We start from the raw sequence: 17,636 nt of genomic DNA on the forward strand, positions 1-17,636 counted from the left end.
AGGTAAGACCAACATAAATTGCAGAGAGCAACTCTACCAGAATTTATGGTAAACATATGTTAACCGGAAAATCTCCTAACGGTGAGTTAAAAGTCTTAATCCGGCCCCAGGTGGTGAACCGTTTCAAGGGTCTAAACGAAAGAATTGCGAAACAGAGGCTCGTAATCAAAGACTGAATTGAATTCTGATTAGGGTTTTAATTAGAAAATCATTTGTTTGTTACGGCAAAAATTGTTATGCCGCGAGTTCTGATAGGTATAATTCAGTGATTAATAGGACGTTTCATTGGAAGCGACAATTGCTTCTTCTTTTTACTCCCATTTGAGAAACTTACTGTACCTGGCGGAAAAGAAATCCTCACGGACGAATATATCTTGAATCGAATTTTAAAATGTCGCTGTCGGAAATCGGAGTCCTTCTATTCAAATAACGTAAGAACGAGGAAAGTTTTTTCAAAAATTATTACCACTCGTCTGCACCTGATTATATGGACTTGATCCTCGAAGCATTTCATACGTAATCAAAATAATCAAATCATCTACAAGAGTCCATTGAGTAAAGTGCGCAACTCAACATTTCAAAATGATAGGCATGAACTTCGATTTTCCCTAAATATTCATCCTTCAATGTCTGCATTAGCCACACTACTGACTTTATCACAAAAAATCGAGTAAAAAATTTTTATAGACAATTCCACTCTCGGTAAAAAAAAAAAGTTCTACGCAGCAAAGTTCATAGGTTCAACGGTGCGCAAGTTATAAACTTTTAAAGTCAATTATCGCTGTTGAAATTCGTTTCTCAACGTCAAATGACTAAACTATTTATTTTACGAGGAAAATTCTGATGATAAACTTTCAAGGGATTAAGTTCTCTGTAAAATACTTTCAAGTTCAAGTGCATACCATTAAATACGGCTGACAGGTAATAAGTTGAGAGAACACGACACGGTCCGCACTTTGTCAGAAGGGCGAAATTTTGAATTCAAAGAGCAACTTTTTAAAATTGATTTTGACAGGTATCCGTACATTTTCAGATACGAAATCCGTACACTTTTAAAAATTATTGCGAACTTGCTACACATTTACTGTACAAAAGAGTTGTCAATTTACGAAATCAGGTTGCAAATTTACAAATTCGGTGCAGTGACTCAAGCTACTATGTATTAGTTTTAAATTTACAGTGAAATTTTTGATTCTACTAAAACTAGGTGAAAACAAAAAGAGAAATGGAAATTTAATGAATTGTGTGGTAAATTTATTGTATTTGTAAATTGAACAAACAGTAAATGTACGGTGGATTCACTATTCCGTACCCGAATAAAACTTCCAATACAGTGAAGGAAATACAGAAATACAGAAATACAGAAATTTTCGACAGTGTATACCGTTAAATAAGGCATGTATATTCGACCAATTTCAATGATCAACAACTCATCAATAACATCATAATATATTACGAAATAACTTATATTACAACTATAGAATATAACTTAATTATATCCAGGCTGTATTAATTTCACAGTATTTTTAATTATTTATTTTTTACTTCTGACAAATGAAGAGCTGACTAATAATTAAAACTCAAGCTATTTGTTGGAAATTCAAGTACACTTAATTGTAAGACCATCAGCTATGATTAATTGAATGTTGACGTACGATACAGTTCTTTTCATTTCTGAAATTAGGTTGTGTCGAAAGAGTTGTTGATAATTGACCGCTTTTGAATTGAATTCGTTTTTCTCATTCTTTCGTATTGGTTCTGTATGTTGAGGGAATACCGTTTTTATCTAATTCAACTCGACTTATCGCAACTGTACTTGTTAGGTCGTTATTTCGTAATTCTTTCGTCCGAATGATGGTTTTGCTGGACTGCACACCTGATTATACGCTCACAAAAATAGCCAGATAACAGATAAATTGAGTTGTATTTTGAACATGCTCTAGCATTCGTTGCGTGTTTAAACTTGATACCTAAGATATCTTCGAAACGTTTCGAGAACACGTTACAGAAATCGACTCACGTATTTATCTGGTAAGCCAAAAGATGAATTTGTTATAATTAAAATTCTTGAAATTCATACATTGTTGTGCAAAAATAACTTACAAGAAAATGAGATCATCAGAAGCAAATCATGAGAGTTACCGGATTTAAAGATCGCTCCTGATGAATTTGTCCTTCTCTTTGGTATATACCAACGTTTAGAAGGATCCGAAGAAAACTGTTAACGAAAATTTTCAAGATTTTTTTGTCCTATCGTCAGACTTGACTTAAACCTGTTTTGGAAATCGAATAACGAAGTCACATAGCATGAGTGGGGACAAAAAGATTCGCAGACCGCAGGAATAATTAACGAATAATTGGTGTGTTGCACTTTTATTCGTGATTTTGCAGCACCGTAAGAAAAAACACTTCACACATGCAAACTTGTGTGTTCGTGACGTATATATACAATGTAGATATCTCGATGCTGCTGTGTGCGATACAGCTTCTCAATTAAAATGCGCTACGTGCCCGGCTATAATTCAGAGGCACGAAGGCGTGAGGAGAATTAATTGGTTTTCTGAAAGACCGACCATCGTGCACTGACTCTCATCAATAATATCAGAACCACGATTAAATAACAATATGTCACAAGTTGACCCCTGCGACATCCATCGTCCATCATTATTCGTTCGGTAGACTCGAAGCGGCTGCTTTATCCCGATGCAATCCAATCATTTCGCAACTTGGCGACAAAGGTGACACAACTGAAAAAACAGTCATTTTCAGTACGAGAAAAAGAAGAAAAATCAAACCTTAGAAATTTTAAGGGAGTCCATCCATCTACGGTCTCTGAAGGAAACTATTAATATCAAAAAAAAATCATTGACACTCAACAGAATGATGCGAATCAAAGTTTAAGTTGGCCGTGAGAACTCTAATGTGACACTGTTTGTGACAAATGTGTTTCAAAAGCGGTGTGCTGCGACAGCGACACTTCTGCTCTCTGGTGGCAAGTTTCGCAACTACACAAGTATCGCTTCACATGTTTGTGTCAATCAATTTTTAAATTGTATCACCTTTGTTACTGGAAGTTTACGGTGAGAGGAAAACAATCATCTCGGAAGATTCGGAGAATTCTACATTGGCTCGGGAATCGGAATCTTCAGGGCTCGGCCTTCCAGCATCTCTTGCAGCAGAATGCCGATTTCCTGCCGGACAAATCGACCATTTATCAATGTGATCTGTATATTTATCACTCATTCTGCGAGACTGTTTAATTTTCCCCCATAGCACGATATATTGTTACAATAGCTTTCTGTATTGAAGTTGCAACAACGCACGAGTAATTCGATTTTGATATCGAAACAAACACTTTGAAGGTAAAATACCGATCGACAATTTTAATTGGCCTGACATTTTTTATTCATTCTGCTGAAGAAAAAAAGAGATATGTATTCGACGCTAAAAGGTTTATATCCATATTACTGATTTCAGAATATAATTGCAAACTTCTAATTCGGCACGCGCGCACTTGTTCCATAGTGGCTGTATCTTCGAAAGTAATGAAGGTAATTGAACAAAGAGGCATCGAAAAGTGCATGATATACTTTGCAAACTGATGTAACATAATTTTTCCTCTATAACCATGTTTCCGTAAATTTTATTGGTTGAATTCTGTTACCTCTACACTTTTTTCCATTGACTGCTAATTTTTAAATTCTGAATCAATGACGTAAGAATGTTCAGAAAAAATCTGCATTTCAGAAATAGGTAGAAATTAATGATATCATTGAGTACCAGAGACGGCTTCATCGATGGGAGTACGCTATCTATCGTTAAGAGCACGTTGTAGTTCTTTTTTATCGACTGAGCCAGCCGACTCTTATATTCCATTAATAATGATGGAATTTGTTCGATTTACGGCAGGGCATTACTTTTTCATTGCAAAATTCGGAAAATTCATTGTCTGGAAAATTTCGAATAAAACTTCTGTTTTTGTACCGTCGTTGTTATTTTTATTTATTACAGACTTTGGGAGCAATAATTTGTATAGGTGAGGTGCTTTTCATTATTATCGACGTAATCAGATCTAAAATAAGATATCACAGCACTAGTTTCATACAATATTGAACCTAAAAAAAGGAAACTGTAATTCCGAATGATGTCCGACAAAAATATGCCATTGGATGCGATCGACTGAAAGTTTTTAGTTTTGCGAATGCCACGTCAAAAAAACGAAATGGAGTTTGAAATATAACTTATAATATTGCAGAATGGTAATAGGAAAAAGAACCCTTTGGCTTGGATACGAACCATCATATGGCAAGAACATGGAATTGTTTCAAAAAAGTTTCATAGTAGATCTATTCCAAACTATCGGTGAAGGCAATACAAGAATTCCTTTTAGTGAGTTAATGTATAATTAGTAAGCAAGTGGAAAGACAATTTTTTAGAATTTAAAAATTAGCAGTCGATGGTTAAAAATAAGGCCAAAAATTTAATGAATGAAATTCACGATCAGGTGGTGGAAGAAAAAAATCATAATACTTTAATTTGATGTTTCTCTGTTTGTTCAATTATCTTCATTAAATTTGAGGATATATCTGCAAAAATAAGAGCGCGTGTGCCAAATATGAAATTTGAACTTTTCTTCTAAAATCGAAAATATGGATACTAGATTTTTGGTTTCAAATACGCATTTTTTTCCTTAGTAGAATGAGTGAAGTAAATGTCATGCAAATTAAAAATGGTGATGTTTTCAGCGTGTTCAGTTTGGCGTAGAATTATTCATGTTGCAAGAATTACGCAGCACTATACGTTATATATACTGCAGTTTTATGCATCTGCGAAAACAATTACACAGAAATATTACAGCATTTCCGGAATGTTATATTCAATTACAATGCTGCAATATTGCAATTATACGTGTATATATATGTATAATAAAGGACATGAGAATATTGCAAGAAAGTGTTCCAATATACCAAAAATATTGAACACTGTATCTGCGATATTTTATTATTTGCAGTAAATTACGTTTCTACACTATTTCTGAAACATCGTAAGCCTTGCGAAATTACTTGACCTTGTCAGGTTGCATTTTTGGATGCAATATTGAGAACTTTCCAAAGACAAGTTTCCGCAATATTTAAATTTTTGCAAAGTTACGATGCTGCAATGTTTCTGCGATTCGTGTAAAATCAGTACGTTTCTGCCATGTTGCTGAACTGTTTCAAACTTTACTAAGCTACGTTTTTGCAGTTTCTGAAATATTTGAAACCTCGTCAAGTTTCGTATGTATCTGAATCGTTTGGAGCCTTGCATAGTTACATTCGTGCAACTCTTTATTCCAAGCAAAGTTGAATTTTTTTAATACTTCAACACTTACTTAACGACGTTGCTACAAAATGTCTGAAATATTGTAAACTTTGAAAAAAAATTGCATTCTGTGTCGGTCTGACCTTTCGTTTTACCTCTTCACGTTGGGCTCTAAGCCTGTCGATTATCGGCTCCCTGAAGTTGGGGTCATTCGCGGGATCCTCGAGGTCTTGGGGGTTCTCGTTCTCCTTGGTCGTCTGGGGAACATGAGTGACGTACATCTGCTTTATGGATTCTAAAATATGTGCATTTCTTCCCTGTCCAAAATTGAGTCCAATCTGCGTGAACGAATCAAGCCCAACTGGTACCAACAGCGGTTTCTCATAATCGATACAAACGCCTTTTCTGAAAATTGTCACAAAGAAAAAAGAAAAAAAAACGCGATCAATAACTAATTCAACTTATTGATTTCATCCTTCAGACCAAAGGGTAAAACTCACGTCAACTGAGATCCGAAACCGTAGTGCGACAGCATATCCTTTGCTCTTCTAACGAGGGACGTGTCTCTGCAGGAGTGATAGTGAAGTCCTGCTCCCAAAGCGTGGGCCGCTGCCCGAAGGGCCCGACCGATTAGTTGTTTTTTATCCGAATTAAATTCCTGGAATTTAGAATTATTCAAAGTTGAAACGATCCGTTTTTCAGAAATGTGATTCAATTGAGAACGGAACGTTTCATCTCTTCAAGCTAAAAAAATTTGAATCCAATTTTGCAGCTCACTTTGAATTCATCGTATCTGCCGCCAACGATGCACAACTTGAGAGGAAATGGTTCGGTTTCACCTTCGTAAGCTTCGTTCTTAGGGTTATTTTCTCTTTTGCGGCAATCCCTGAGAGCTTTGATCGTGTTATCGTCGAAACTCATTTTCATTGCGCTTCGAGCAATGGTCAGACATTCTTCCAACGTCGCCCAAAGCTCCTCAGGCTTTGAGAGATCCAACATCATCAAAAGCGTGGTATGATGCGGGGAATGGGTCAATGCCGATCCGGTCATTGCGGCTGAGAGGAGCGATGACGTCAGGGGACCGACCTCCCAAACGTGGACCACGTCTTTAACCTGCCATAATTACCACTGGATACATAATGTTAAGGATGTAGGGACCCTGGACCGTCCAAATCAAGTTGGGTGAAGAGAAAAAGGCATTTGAAAAATTTCAAGCGATATTACTTGTGCCAATAGTCCTAAGCACGCGTAGAGTAACAAGGGTACACTACTCATACTTCCAAGACATAAACCTTTTTCTAGAACGTTTGAGGGCGAGGGATGTCCCCACTCCGACCGACTTCATCGATCACCGGATCGTTTAGTTACCCTACGTTATCGATTGTCCGATAATTCCGTGCTCTACCTGATGGGCGTTTTGCCCTGCTTTACCCTTTTTTAACGCTCAACAGGCAAAATTCCTCAGAATTGCGCTCTGCCTTACCACAGTTTCAACTTTGATCGAATAAAATCCCAGAACTGCATTAGTGACATGCGTATATTATTGTGCAAGGTAGAGGGATTTTGCCCGATGAGGTTTAAAACAAGAGTAAGGGAAGGTCAATTGCCAATAAAGTAGATCAACGAAGTTATCGGACGATCAATAACGGTGGACAACAAAACGATCCGATGATCGATAAAGTCCGTCAAAGTGGGGACATCCCCCACCCTGGAACATTCTATAAAGATTTGTGTCTAGACTGGAGGGAGCGTCGGTAACGTAGGGATTTATATCAGGATCTCTCCTTGCTACTTTACTCGAGTATTAACACGAATGAAACAATTTCCGTATAATGTGTAACAAAACTGAATAGGTATGAGTAGATTCGGTAAACACAAACTAAGATAGTAACAAGTGGGGAAAAGGTTATGTAATGGGAAGGTTTAAAATTATTAAACTCTGGCATTTTTCATCCGATTCCTGTTTTTGGGCTCATTTTCTTCAGTACAGAGATATCCAGAGATAACCTGATAAAAGTTTAGCTAATATTTAACTTCCTAGTGGATAAAAGATACAATATTATTGAATCTTGGTGAGCGGTCATAGAAATGTAAAACGTATTTTCGTTAACGTTTCGGCCCGGATATGGGCCCTCCTCAGAACGATTAATTTTTTTATTTAACTGTCAAGGACAAAAAATTTTTTTATAATACAAAAAATATACAACAAGACATTAATTACTATAGACGTAAAACTATTGAAGCTATTCTCTATTGTAGGTTAGTGGGTACATATTAAATATCTGTTATGGTTATAAAGTGATAAAACTTAAGAGTAATTTACCTTTTATAGGAAGGAGGATTAAGATACAGTCAGAATCGTAAAATACAATTTGGCGAGCGCAGGTTCTTCAAATAAATGAGAATAATCGTTGTCAGCTTCTCCGATTGTTAAAAGTATAGTTGTTAAAAATATGGAAGTAATTAATTAAAAAAACTATGTATCTTCACTGTCTATGAGTCAATGTATTAAAAAGTTTTAGAGAAAGGGTTTATGGTAGTTGAAATAGTATAAAACAATGTCCAAACGGTGGTACTGGTACCGTTATGATCCTGTCTTCCATGTCCGAACAATTTTTGTTAAACCGTTTGAGTCAACTGGTAAACACCGACTGATGGGAGAATCAAATATGACCAAGAGTGAAGGTGAACAAGTATAAACAATTACAAAAACATGTGGCCTGGGGACAACAAATTTATGTACTTAGTTAAGGTTAAACAATGTGTGCTGTGTGGGAGGTAATCAGCGGTTTGTAAATATTGTTAAGATGTTCAACGTCTTGTCTAAGATTAACGGAATTTGGGTGTTCTGCAATATTGCAAATTTCTAGTAGTAACCGTTTATAATAATTAGGTTCTTCACGAAGGATGTTAGTATTGTAATAGTTAAAAGTGTGTTGTCTTTTGTTCACATGTTTGGTTAGAGCAGTATGTCGATCCTCATTATCTTGTACATTGCGTTGATGTTCTTTGAGTCTAGTGTCTAGATGGCGGCCAGTTTTACCAATATAAACTTGATTGCAATCGTTGCAGGGTATTTTGTAAACAACGCTGGATCGTTTGCCCATAGGGATCCCATCTTTTCCCGAATTAAGGACAAGTTGTAGGTCTTTTGAATTTTTTCCCACAAACTTGACATTGTATTTGGTAAATAACCTATTCAATGACTCAAAGAGGCCCGATACATATGGGATGGGAATAAATGTAGTGGCTGGTCTATTGTTGTCGTCTGCGGAAGCAGAGTCAATATTATTGTCTAGTAGGTCCTTGATATGGAAGCGTCTCTTATTTATATGTTTGTGTAAAAGGCCATGTGGATAGTCGTTCCATCTTAAAATAATATATATGAGTGACAAATTTTTTTCATGGAATTCTATATTTGATAGTTTGATGGCTCGGTCAACAAGATTAAAGATGGTACCTATCTTGTATGACATCGGGTGGTGGGAATTATAATTCAAATATCTTTGAGACCAAGTTTTCTTGTGGAACCAATCTGTTTTGATTTTAGAGTTGTTATGTATCAGTAGTAAATCCAGGAAATTGATGGCATTATTATTTTCTATTTCGATGGTGAATTGTAATCGTGGATGATATTGGTTGAAAATATTCAGTGTGTAGTATATTTTTTCTTTAAGAACTGCAGTTGAGATATCGTCAACATATCGGAAATAGAAGGGTAAATCAAAATTTAGATTGCTGATGCATGACCTTTCTAGGTCTTCCATCACCAAGTCAGACAGGATTGGAGAGAGAGGGGATCCCATGGGCAACCCGAATTGTTGTGCGTATGTGTCGTTGTTAAATTTAAAGATTGCCGAATCAAAACAAATGTTTAAGGCTTTAACCAGTTCAGTAAGTGGGATTGGAATCTTTTTATCTAGAGAGGCCCAACGGTTTTTTACTGCGAGCATAGCGAAATCTATAGGTACATTAGTAAATAGAGATACCACATCTAGTGATATTAGAATATAATTATCTGGAATAATCAGTTTATTTATTTTTTCAACCAATGTAAAGCTATCTTTGACTCTGGAGGTAGGGGGGGTGAAATTTGTGGTGAGCTTTATCTGCTTTTAAAAACATGATGTTCGGGTTGTTTTTAAAACAGCGTTCATGGCTCACCACAAATATCACCCCCCCTTCCATCAGCAATCTAAATTTTGATTTACCCTTCTATTTCCGATATGTTGACGATATCTCAACTGCAGTCCCTAAAGAAAAAATAGACTACACACTGAATATTTTCAACCAATATCATCCACGATTACAATTCACCATCGAAATAGAAAATAATAATGCCATCAATTTCCTGGATTTACTACTGATACATAACAACTCTAAAATCAAAACAGATTGGTTCCACAAGAAAACTTGGTCTCAAAGATATTTGAATTATAATTCCCACCACCCGATGTCATACAAGATAGGTACCATCTTTAATCTTGTTGACCGAGCCATCAAACTATCAAATATAGAATTCCATGAAAAAAATTTGTCACTCATATATAATATTTTAAGATGGAACGACTATCCACATGGCCTTTTACACAAACATATAAGTAAGAGACGCTTTCATATCAAGGACCTACTAGACAATAATATTGACTCTGCTTCCGCAGACGACAACAATAGACCAGCCACTACATTTATTCCCATCCCATATGTATCGGGCCTCTTTGAGTCATTGAATAGGTTATTTACCAAATACAATGTCAAGTTTGTGGGAAAAAATTCAAAAGACCTACAACTTGTCCTTAATTCGGGAAAAGATGGAATCCCTATGGGCAAACGATCCAGCGTTGTTTACAAAATACCCTGTAACGATTGCGATCAAGTGTATATCGAACAAACTGGCCGCCATCAAGACACTAGAATTAAAGAACATAAACGCAATGTACAAGACAATGAGGATCGACATACTGCTCTAACCAAACATGTGACCAAAAGACAACACACTTTTAACTATTACAATACTAACATCCTTTGTGAAGAACCTAATTATTATAAACGGTTACTACTAGAAATGTGCAATATTGCAGTCATTGCAGAACACCCAAATTCCGTTAATCTCAGACAAGACGTTGAACATCTTAACAATATTTACAAACCGCTGATTACCTCCCACACAGCACACATTGTTTAACCTTAACTAAGTACATAAATTTGTTGTCCCCAGGCGACATGTTTTTATAATTGTTTATACTTGTTCACCTTCGCTCTTGGTCATATTTGATTCTCCCATCAGTCGGTGTTTACCAGTTGACTCAAACGGTTTAACAAAAATTGTTCGGACATGGAGGACAGGATCATAACGGTACCAGTACCACCGTTTGGACATTGTTTTAAACTATTTCAACTACCATAAACCCTTTCTCTAAAACTTTTTAATACATTGACTCATAGACAGTGAAGATACATAGTTTTTTTAATTAATTACTTCCATATTTTTAACAACTATACTTTTAACAATTGGAGAAGCTGACAACGATTATTGTCATTTATTTGAAGAACCTGCGCTCGCCAAATTGTATTTTACGATTCTGACTGTATCTTAATCCTCCTTCCTATAAAAGGTAAATTACTCTTTAAGTTTTATCACTTTATAACCATAACAGATATTTAATATGTACCCACTAACCTACAATAGAGAATAGCTTCAATAGTTTTACGTCAATAGTAATTAATGTCTTGTTGTATATTTTTTATATTATAAAAAAATTTTTTGTCCTTGACAGTTAAATAAAAAAATTAATCGTTCTGAGGAGGGTCCATATCCGGGCCGAAACGTTAACGAAAATACGTTTTACATTTCTATGACCGCTCACCAAGATTCAATAATATATTATCTACGAGGTCGAGAATTCTTACCCTTCACGATAAAAGATACAGTTGTGTAAGTAAGTACGGTACAACAAATGTTCGTCAGTAATTACATTTACGCGCTATAACTATGCTATAATACAAGATTTATCAAAATTTTTTAAAACAATTTATGGGGATTTGATAAGGGAAAAAAGTAAGCCCAAAAACGTTGAAATCGAATGAAAAAAAAAACAGAGTTCAATCATTCTAAACGTTCTGATTATGAAACCTTTTCTTAGATTGTCAGCATCTTAGATTGTGTTATTCTAAGTTACTCACAATTATTTCTATTACATTTCCGAAATAATCTTTTATTCGTGTTCACTATCTCCAGGCCAAATAAAATTGCTGAGGATTTTTTACACGCTTATTTCTCTTTTTCGAATTGTTGATTTAGACGGTGCAGACCATGCACTAAAACTCCAAACGTTTTCGGTTCGTGTAAGATTTTGACAATTCGTCAGATTTCATACAAATTTATTGCTATCCTGCATGTTTGGATTCATTGTACACGGTAAGTTTCAATCGATATTTGTTCAATTAAAGTCGAAAACTGGCATTATTCGAAACAAACTTTGTGTCACACCTCTCATCAAACTTTCAAATCGTTTCACAGCTATAATCCTGGTAGCATAGGAATCAACAATTGCTAACCAATTTGGAGTTTAGTGATTAATTATCAAGTTGTGCCACTTGCTTGCAATTGTCAATATTCAGATACATTTGTAACTATTGTGCAATTCTTGAACACCCGATTTGATCTTTCTTTCGCAAAATTTGAACTTTTGTGATGGGAGATAATGTGATTTTAATTTAGGAACATAAAAAACTGGTAATGTTTACATAATTATAGATAATTCATGGCAAATTTCAATGAGTCGCGATCAACGAGGTGTGGTTCATTGCACCTTATAACAACCACATTTCTAATCAAAATAAAAGATTATCATATTTTTCTCAATTTTACTTTGGAATACGAGTAACTTGCTGTGAAAAAACTCTGATACGATATGCCAGCCCTTGTGGAAAATCGTTGCTTGAGGCTATTAATTGATTATATTGAGTATGACTTGCATCTTATATTTGTTACAAAATGCATGCGTATCATTATTTTGGACGCATTTTTATATTGCTGTGGTTATTGTCGTATCTATAATGCTTACTAAGCTTTTTCCAGCCTTTCGTCCGAACGAATAATCCATAGCAATGGTTGCCTTGGGCGATTCTTCTTTTTCCAAAAACCGGTAAACCATCGTAGTTTTTCCCTGAAATTACTATCGCTTTATGGAATTTCGATTACACCGTCTTGACAACATCAATCAAAACATGGGCGTTTGGATCAGAGTTAATAAGCAATTTCCTACTAAAAATATTCAAGTACACATCATATACGTAAAAATAAAACTTGTAGGTAATTTTTTCTCTTTTCTCGAGCCACCCATATTTCTCCTTCTGTTAATCGTCTGTAAGAAAATTTCCGGCAAGAATTTAACATAACGTCGTGTAATTTAATTACACTCTGTACTTGCTCAATGAATGTGGAATAATCGATTTGAAACAATGAAGGTGTGCCTTTTCAAACGTTTTTAAAAGCACCCCATCATGCTTTCCCTCCCCCCTTTGAACCCATAGTATCCAGGGTTGTGGGCTCGACGTTGAAACCGATCGATAGACGAATATACGGAGCCGTATGAGTCGATCAGCTTTAAGGCCAGGCTACTGCTGCTTCGACTGTTAATTTTTTCATAAAAAACTTAATCAGCGCAGTGTGTAAATTAAACAAAAATTTCTCGAACTGAATTTTGCACCTGGTAGGGACAAACTTGTTTGTTAAAGTAAAAAATTTTTAAATCAAAGAGAATAATAAAAACATAATGATCGCAATGGTAGTTGATTTGAAATCGGTAGAAAGAAACGATATTGATTCAAGACAAGAAAGAATACGTCTATATTTTTTTTTTTTTTTTTCTGAGAGTTATGTTGATTTCACAAATTTAAACATGAATCAATGTTTGGAAAATTCATAACTCGTGAACCAGTTGAGGTACAATTTATTTTTTAATCTTGGATTCAAATTTCTACATAGTCGGAATTCGATCAACAAAAATCGAGCGAATCATACACTTCGACTCAAAATCTTATTCGCATTCAAATTTTACGCCCCATGGGAATTCTTGCGGTAGTCGAGGCGATTACTGACTAATGCAACGGCGTCTGATCACTCACCCATGAAACTGTATCTCATATTATATATCAACTCGCCCGACTATTCATGCGCGAGAGTACTTGTCTAACCTTGAAGTTGCTGTTTCCACCACTTACCACTCCTTTGCTTCCTATAATGATAATAGATCGTTCGTGAGTAATCGAACGATCGGTCTTCCGCTTATTTTCATCTTCTAAAGATAGTCGGAGTGCCATTTCCCTCATACTTTCCTCTCTAAACGAAACACAAGACATAAAACATGCATAATAACGAGCGAAGTTATATCAACGCTGCTGCAGTGTCATATTGGCATAATGGTCCTAGAATTCAGAATTACGCTATCTGGCGGCGGTAAGTATGCAACACTAATTGCGTCATATTCAATGATGAAAGCGGTTTTTTCTCACATGTTTTACTCTACATTGACTTAACGTCAGTAAATGAAAGTCCAACAAGCTGCACAGTGCTTCCTGCGGTTTCATATCTCCTATGTTTGCTTAAAATGATCAGCTGATTGCAATTTCCGACGCCATATTGTCCTAACCACGCCTACATCAGGGATCTTAATACATTCAATTGGAAACTGACGTAGAATAATTTAATCGCGAGGTTGAAGGTCGTTTATAAGAATTATATCGCTATTTTCCATCTCTTCGGAAAGGTTCGAAGTTCGTGAAAAAATCGTAAATGATGATGGTACAAAAAAAAAAAAAAAAATTAACCCTGTGATAAAATGAATGTATAACTTCATAATTGCTTTTTGGAAAGTTCTAAGAAATAAATCATATTTTCGGACACTATAGCAAAATTCAGCATTATTTTAAATTCAGATCACAAGAAACATTTTCGAGTTTTCGATCAGAACTCATGTATTCTATCGGATTCTCATGTTTCGTTTTACTGAAGATCTGATAAAATTGGACTTCTGATATTTCTGTGTATTTTTAAAGGTTATCGCACCATGAAACACTGGAATCATTTTCTGAGAGAAAAAAGAAATTTTTAGGAAACAGATAAAACTGATTTTTCTCATTTTCAATAACACTAGAATTACGAAAACTTGTCAGAAATTATCTCGACTCGCAAAGGGTACAATTACCTTTATATTCAGGTAATCTGAACTTGCAAAATATTGTAATTCACGTAATAACACGAACTTCAATCTCATAAGTAAAACAAGTTATACAGAACCCGCGTAATCTCATTTATTGGTAAATATACGGACTGCGTTTAGGATAATAATCAATACGACGTAACAATTACAAGACTCACGTCGTGTCCATGCTGATAAATGCTGATAATTTATTCCGTAACTGTTTATACTGATAAAAGTAGAAAGTAAATCATCCGTCACGTCTATCCGTCGACGAGCTCGAAGGTTGAGCTTTTGTTTGCCCGAAAAGCGTTGCCATAGCATCGCAATGTCGGCGACATTTTGTATACGATAATGACTATATGCATGCCTATCGCATAAGCAATTTGAATGAAACATAGCATTGGGAATCCACGAGGAAAGAACCAACAAGCGAAAGGTGGTCAATGGAACAACCACTCATATTGTATCCAAGGACTTTAAAAGATTTCACAGAATTTCCGATGATTTCGATGAGATTCTAGAAAATTTCAGTAGACCTAAGAATATTTGAGGCATTCCATGTGATTTCAATGATTTCATAGAATTTAGATGATTTCGCCAAATGATTTCAAAGATATTAGGTAATTTCAAAAGACTTCCCGGATCTCGGAGACTTTATGTAATGCAGTTTTGAATATCTTAGGAAATTCGAGGAGTTCAAGAGGTTTCAGATAATTTCACAGGATTTCACAAGATTTCGAAGGATTTCAGATATTTCAAGTGTTTTCAAAGATTACAAAGGATTACAAGACTTTAGAGATTTCAAATGATTTCTGGGATTCGAAGAACTTCGGATACTTTACAAATTTTCGATGCTATCACAAGATTTTGCGTAATCGCAGATGATTTGACGGGATTTCAGAAGATTTCAGAGAATTGAAATGATTTCAGATGATCTCACGAGTGGCATAAACCAGGTTTCAAGGGTGGTTAACCTCTCACCGACAAAAATTTCAATGTTTGAGAAAGAAATAATTATTTATATTTTTATAATAACTGTAAGCTATATTTATTTTCACAGTGTATAATCAGATTAAAGAAGTTGCAGTAACAATACCAAGACACTGTAGTGAAACGGTGAATTGGCCTTGGAAATGCAGCGAAGTGCAGCTTTCGACAGGTTTTACATGTAATACGTTATTACATTCGAACTCTATACGGTCGCATTGCCATTAAAATGTAAATAATTGGATGGCTGCAATCAATGCCCTGCATTATTGAGGGTAACACGACGAGTCAATGCTTCTCAATTGTTTATTGAATAATAAATAAGGAAGAAATTTGTCTTCCGGTGAAAGAACAGACTCCATATGGCTTGTCACAATGCGGCGACAGCAACGGCAACATGATTGCAATATTATTAAAAGCTTGTATCTTACAGAGCATGTGTTTACTATATATTATGTATATTCTTAAAGTCATTTTTTAAGTGTCTACACCAACGTTACGTGTGTAAGTAAGTGTAACGCATAATTCTTCTAGTATTTTTATCATACTATCAATAACGATATCGCTTAATCGGTTATGTACAAGATGGACTAGACAAACACAACATTGGAATGCTCAGGCAGTATTTCCACTGTTCGTTAATAGTCGCTTAAAATTACTTAACAATTAGGGTGCTTTTTTTTGAAGCAACATGTTTTTCGCTCCTATCAGTCAAACTTGTTGATATATAGAAAGAAAATTTGCGAGGATAGACAGACATTACTTATGCAATTTTAGTTTTTCTTACATTGTCACCACTTAACCGCTTTTAACAATAAAGACTTAATCCTACCTAGAAACATTTTGTAGAGAGTTAAATTCTATGGAAAAACGTGTGTAGAATTTTTATTTTTAAATCGATAGTTCAGCCACTAAAGAAGTTTAAACATGAATTCTTATATAAAATGAACTTTCGAGGTTTTAACGTTTAACGCTTTTGAAGAAAATTCTACCCTCTAAAAATGCTTCGAGGATTAAGTTCGTATAATGAAATGCGTCTGAATGGTAAATTTTTTTAAAACAATTGGTGAAATCTTTACAATGTTAATCAAATGGAAAAATTTGAAATTCCGAGCCACCTTTCAAAATTGAATTTGAAGGATAACCTTCTGCATTTTTCTTTTTTATTTTTATTAAGTATTAGTTTTTCATTTGGGAGGGGAAAAAAATGTTGCTCCATAAAAAAACATCCTAATAACAATATGGAAGTAGGTATATACATTTTTTACATTAATATTTATACTGTTTGCATACGTGCACGTTTCTCAAGATGGAGGCTTTTTGCATAGACGATAAGTTTGATTTCACGGTCAACATGCATGTTAAGAATAATTCAAATATGTAAACTACAGTATAACAAGTACGTTGACAAACTTAAACAAAATATTTTATAAATTGTTTAAATTTCAATATTTCGTATCGCAGAGCGATAACAATATGCAAAATTGTTTGAATATACAATTTTTATCGCATATTTACTAGACCCATCCACCTTGATGCTATTTTGAAATGTACCTACATTGTTCACAAAAAAAAAAAAAAAAAAACACTTCCATTTAAAGAATTGAATATTATTCCTAATTACACGAGAAAATACAAGTTGTACCATCTTTAAGTAGAAATTGTATAACGATAAAGCAGAATCAAAATTGTGATAATAATTAAATGGTGGGATAAACTAAAATATGTAGTACCAAGTAATTATTGATGCCACTTAATGTGTAATTCATAAAGACTTGATAATATGTACTCAAAAATTGCACTGAAAATTTTTAATTAGAAAACCGTACATTAGCAAAAAAAAAAAAAAAAAAAAAAAAAAAAAAAAAAAAAAAAAAATGGGTGCGACAGTAAATCAACTATTCAGATCACGCCGAACCAAAATTAAACATTTCAAATTCTTACATATATCTTCTGATCTCATGTAATTTAAATATATTTATGTAAGAAATTAAAAAAAAAAAAAAAAACTATATATGATTTGTCAAACCAGTTTTGAGTAAAATAAATGGATAAACATTTCACAATTTTCATTCAAATATCATGAATTTTAGGTACTTTCGACTTAGATATCAAAATTGTCTACCGGTTTATTAAGCTATT

The 17,636-nt window shown here is 34.6% G+C and overlaps 1 protein-coding gene across 5 annotated transcripts; it reads right to left on the reverse strand.

Moving 5' to 3' along the window:
• Positions 1 to 1,255: 1,255 nt before the first annotated feature.
• On the reverse strand, positions 1,256 to 15,088 carry LOC124176646 (cytoplasmic dynein 2 light intermediate chain 1). 5 transcript variants are annotated; one of them, XM_046558213.1, is made up of 8 exons: positions 14,684 to 15,088; positions 13,528 to 13,645; positions 12,369 to 12,470; positions 6,079 to 6,414; positions 5,802 to 5,959; positions 5,445 to 5,706; positions 3,060 to 3,191; positions 1,256 to 2,747 (listed from the first exon to the last, which is right to left on the reverse strand). In XM_046558213.1, exons 1-7 carry the CDS (start codon positions 14,692 to 14,694, stop codon positions 3,120 to 3,122), a joined length of 1,059 nt encoding a protein of 352 aa, XP_046414169.1. In that variant the 5' UTR covers positions 14,695 to 15,088; the 3' UTR covers positions 1,256 to 2,747; positions 3,060 to 3,119. The 5 variants fall into 5 exon arrangements, with proteins under 5 accessions (XP_046414169.1, XP_046414172.1, XP_046414168.1 ...); XM_046558216.1 differs by having other exon boundaries at positions 12,369 to 12,479; positions 13,501 to 13,645; positions 14,684 to 15,084; XM_046558212.1 differs by lacking the exon at positions 14,684 to 15,088 and having other exon boundaries at positions 13,528 to 14,651.
• Positions 15,089 to 17,636: the final 2,548 nt, after the last annotated feature.

The sequence above is a fragment of the Neodiprion fabricii genome, chromosome 2, assembly GCF_021155785.1.
Source record: "Neodiprion fabricii isolate iyNeoFabr1 chromosome 2, iyNeoFabr1.1, whole genome shotgun sequence".
Lineage (NCBI taxonomy): Eukaryota > Metazoa > Arthropoda > Insecta > Hymenoptera > Diprionidae > Neodiprion > Neodiprion fabricii.

Bases quoted from the DNA above. Each gene is read 5' to 3' on its own strand.
- LOC124176646 (XM_046558212.1), bottom strand. From the start codon at position 13,665: ATGTCTTGTGTTTCGTTTAGAGAGGAAAGTATGAGGGAAATGGCACTC. The intron at 6,415-12,368 runs GTAAGCATTATA...TAATTATGGCAG, and splicing joins GAAAGGCTGGAAAAAGCTTA to GTTAAAGACGTGGTCCACGT. The intron at 5,707-5,801 runs GTGAGTTTTACC...GACAATTTTCAG, and splicing joins GGTTTCGGATCTCAGTTGAC to AAAAGGCGTTTGTATCGATT.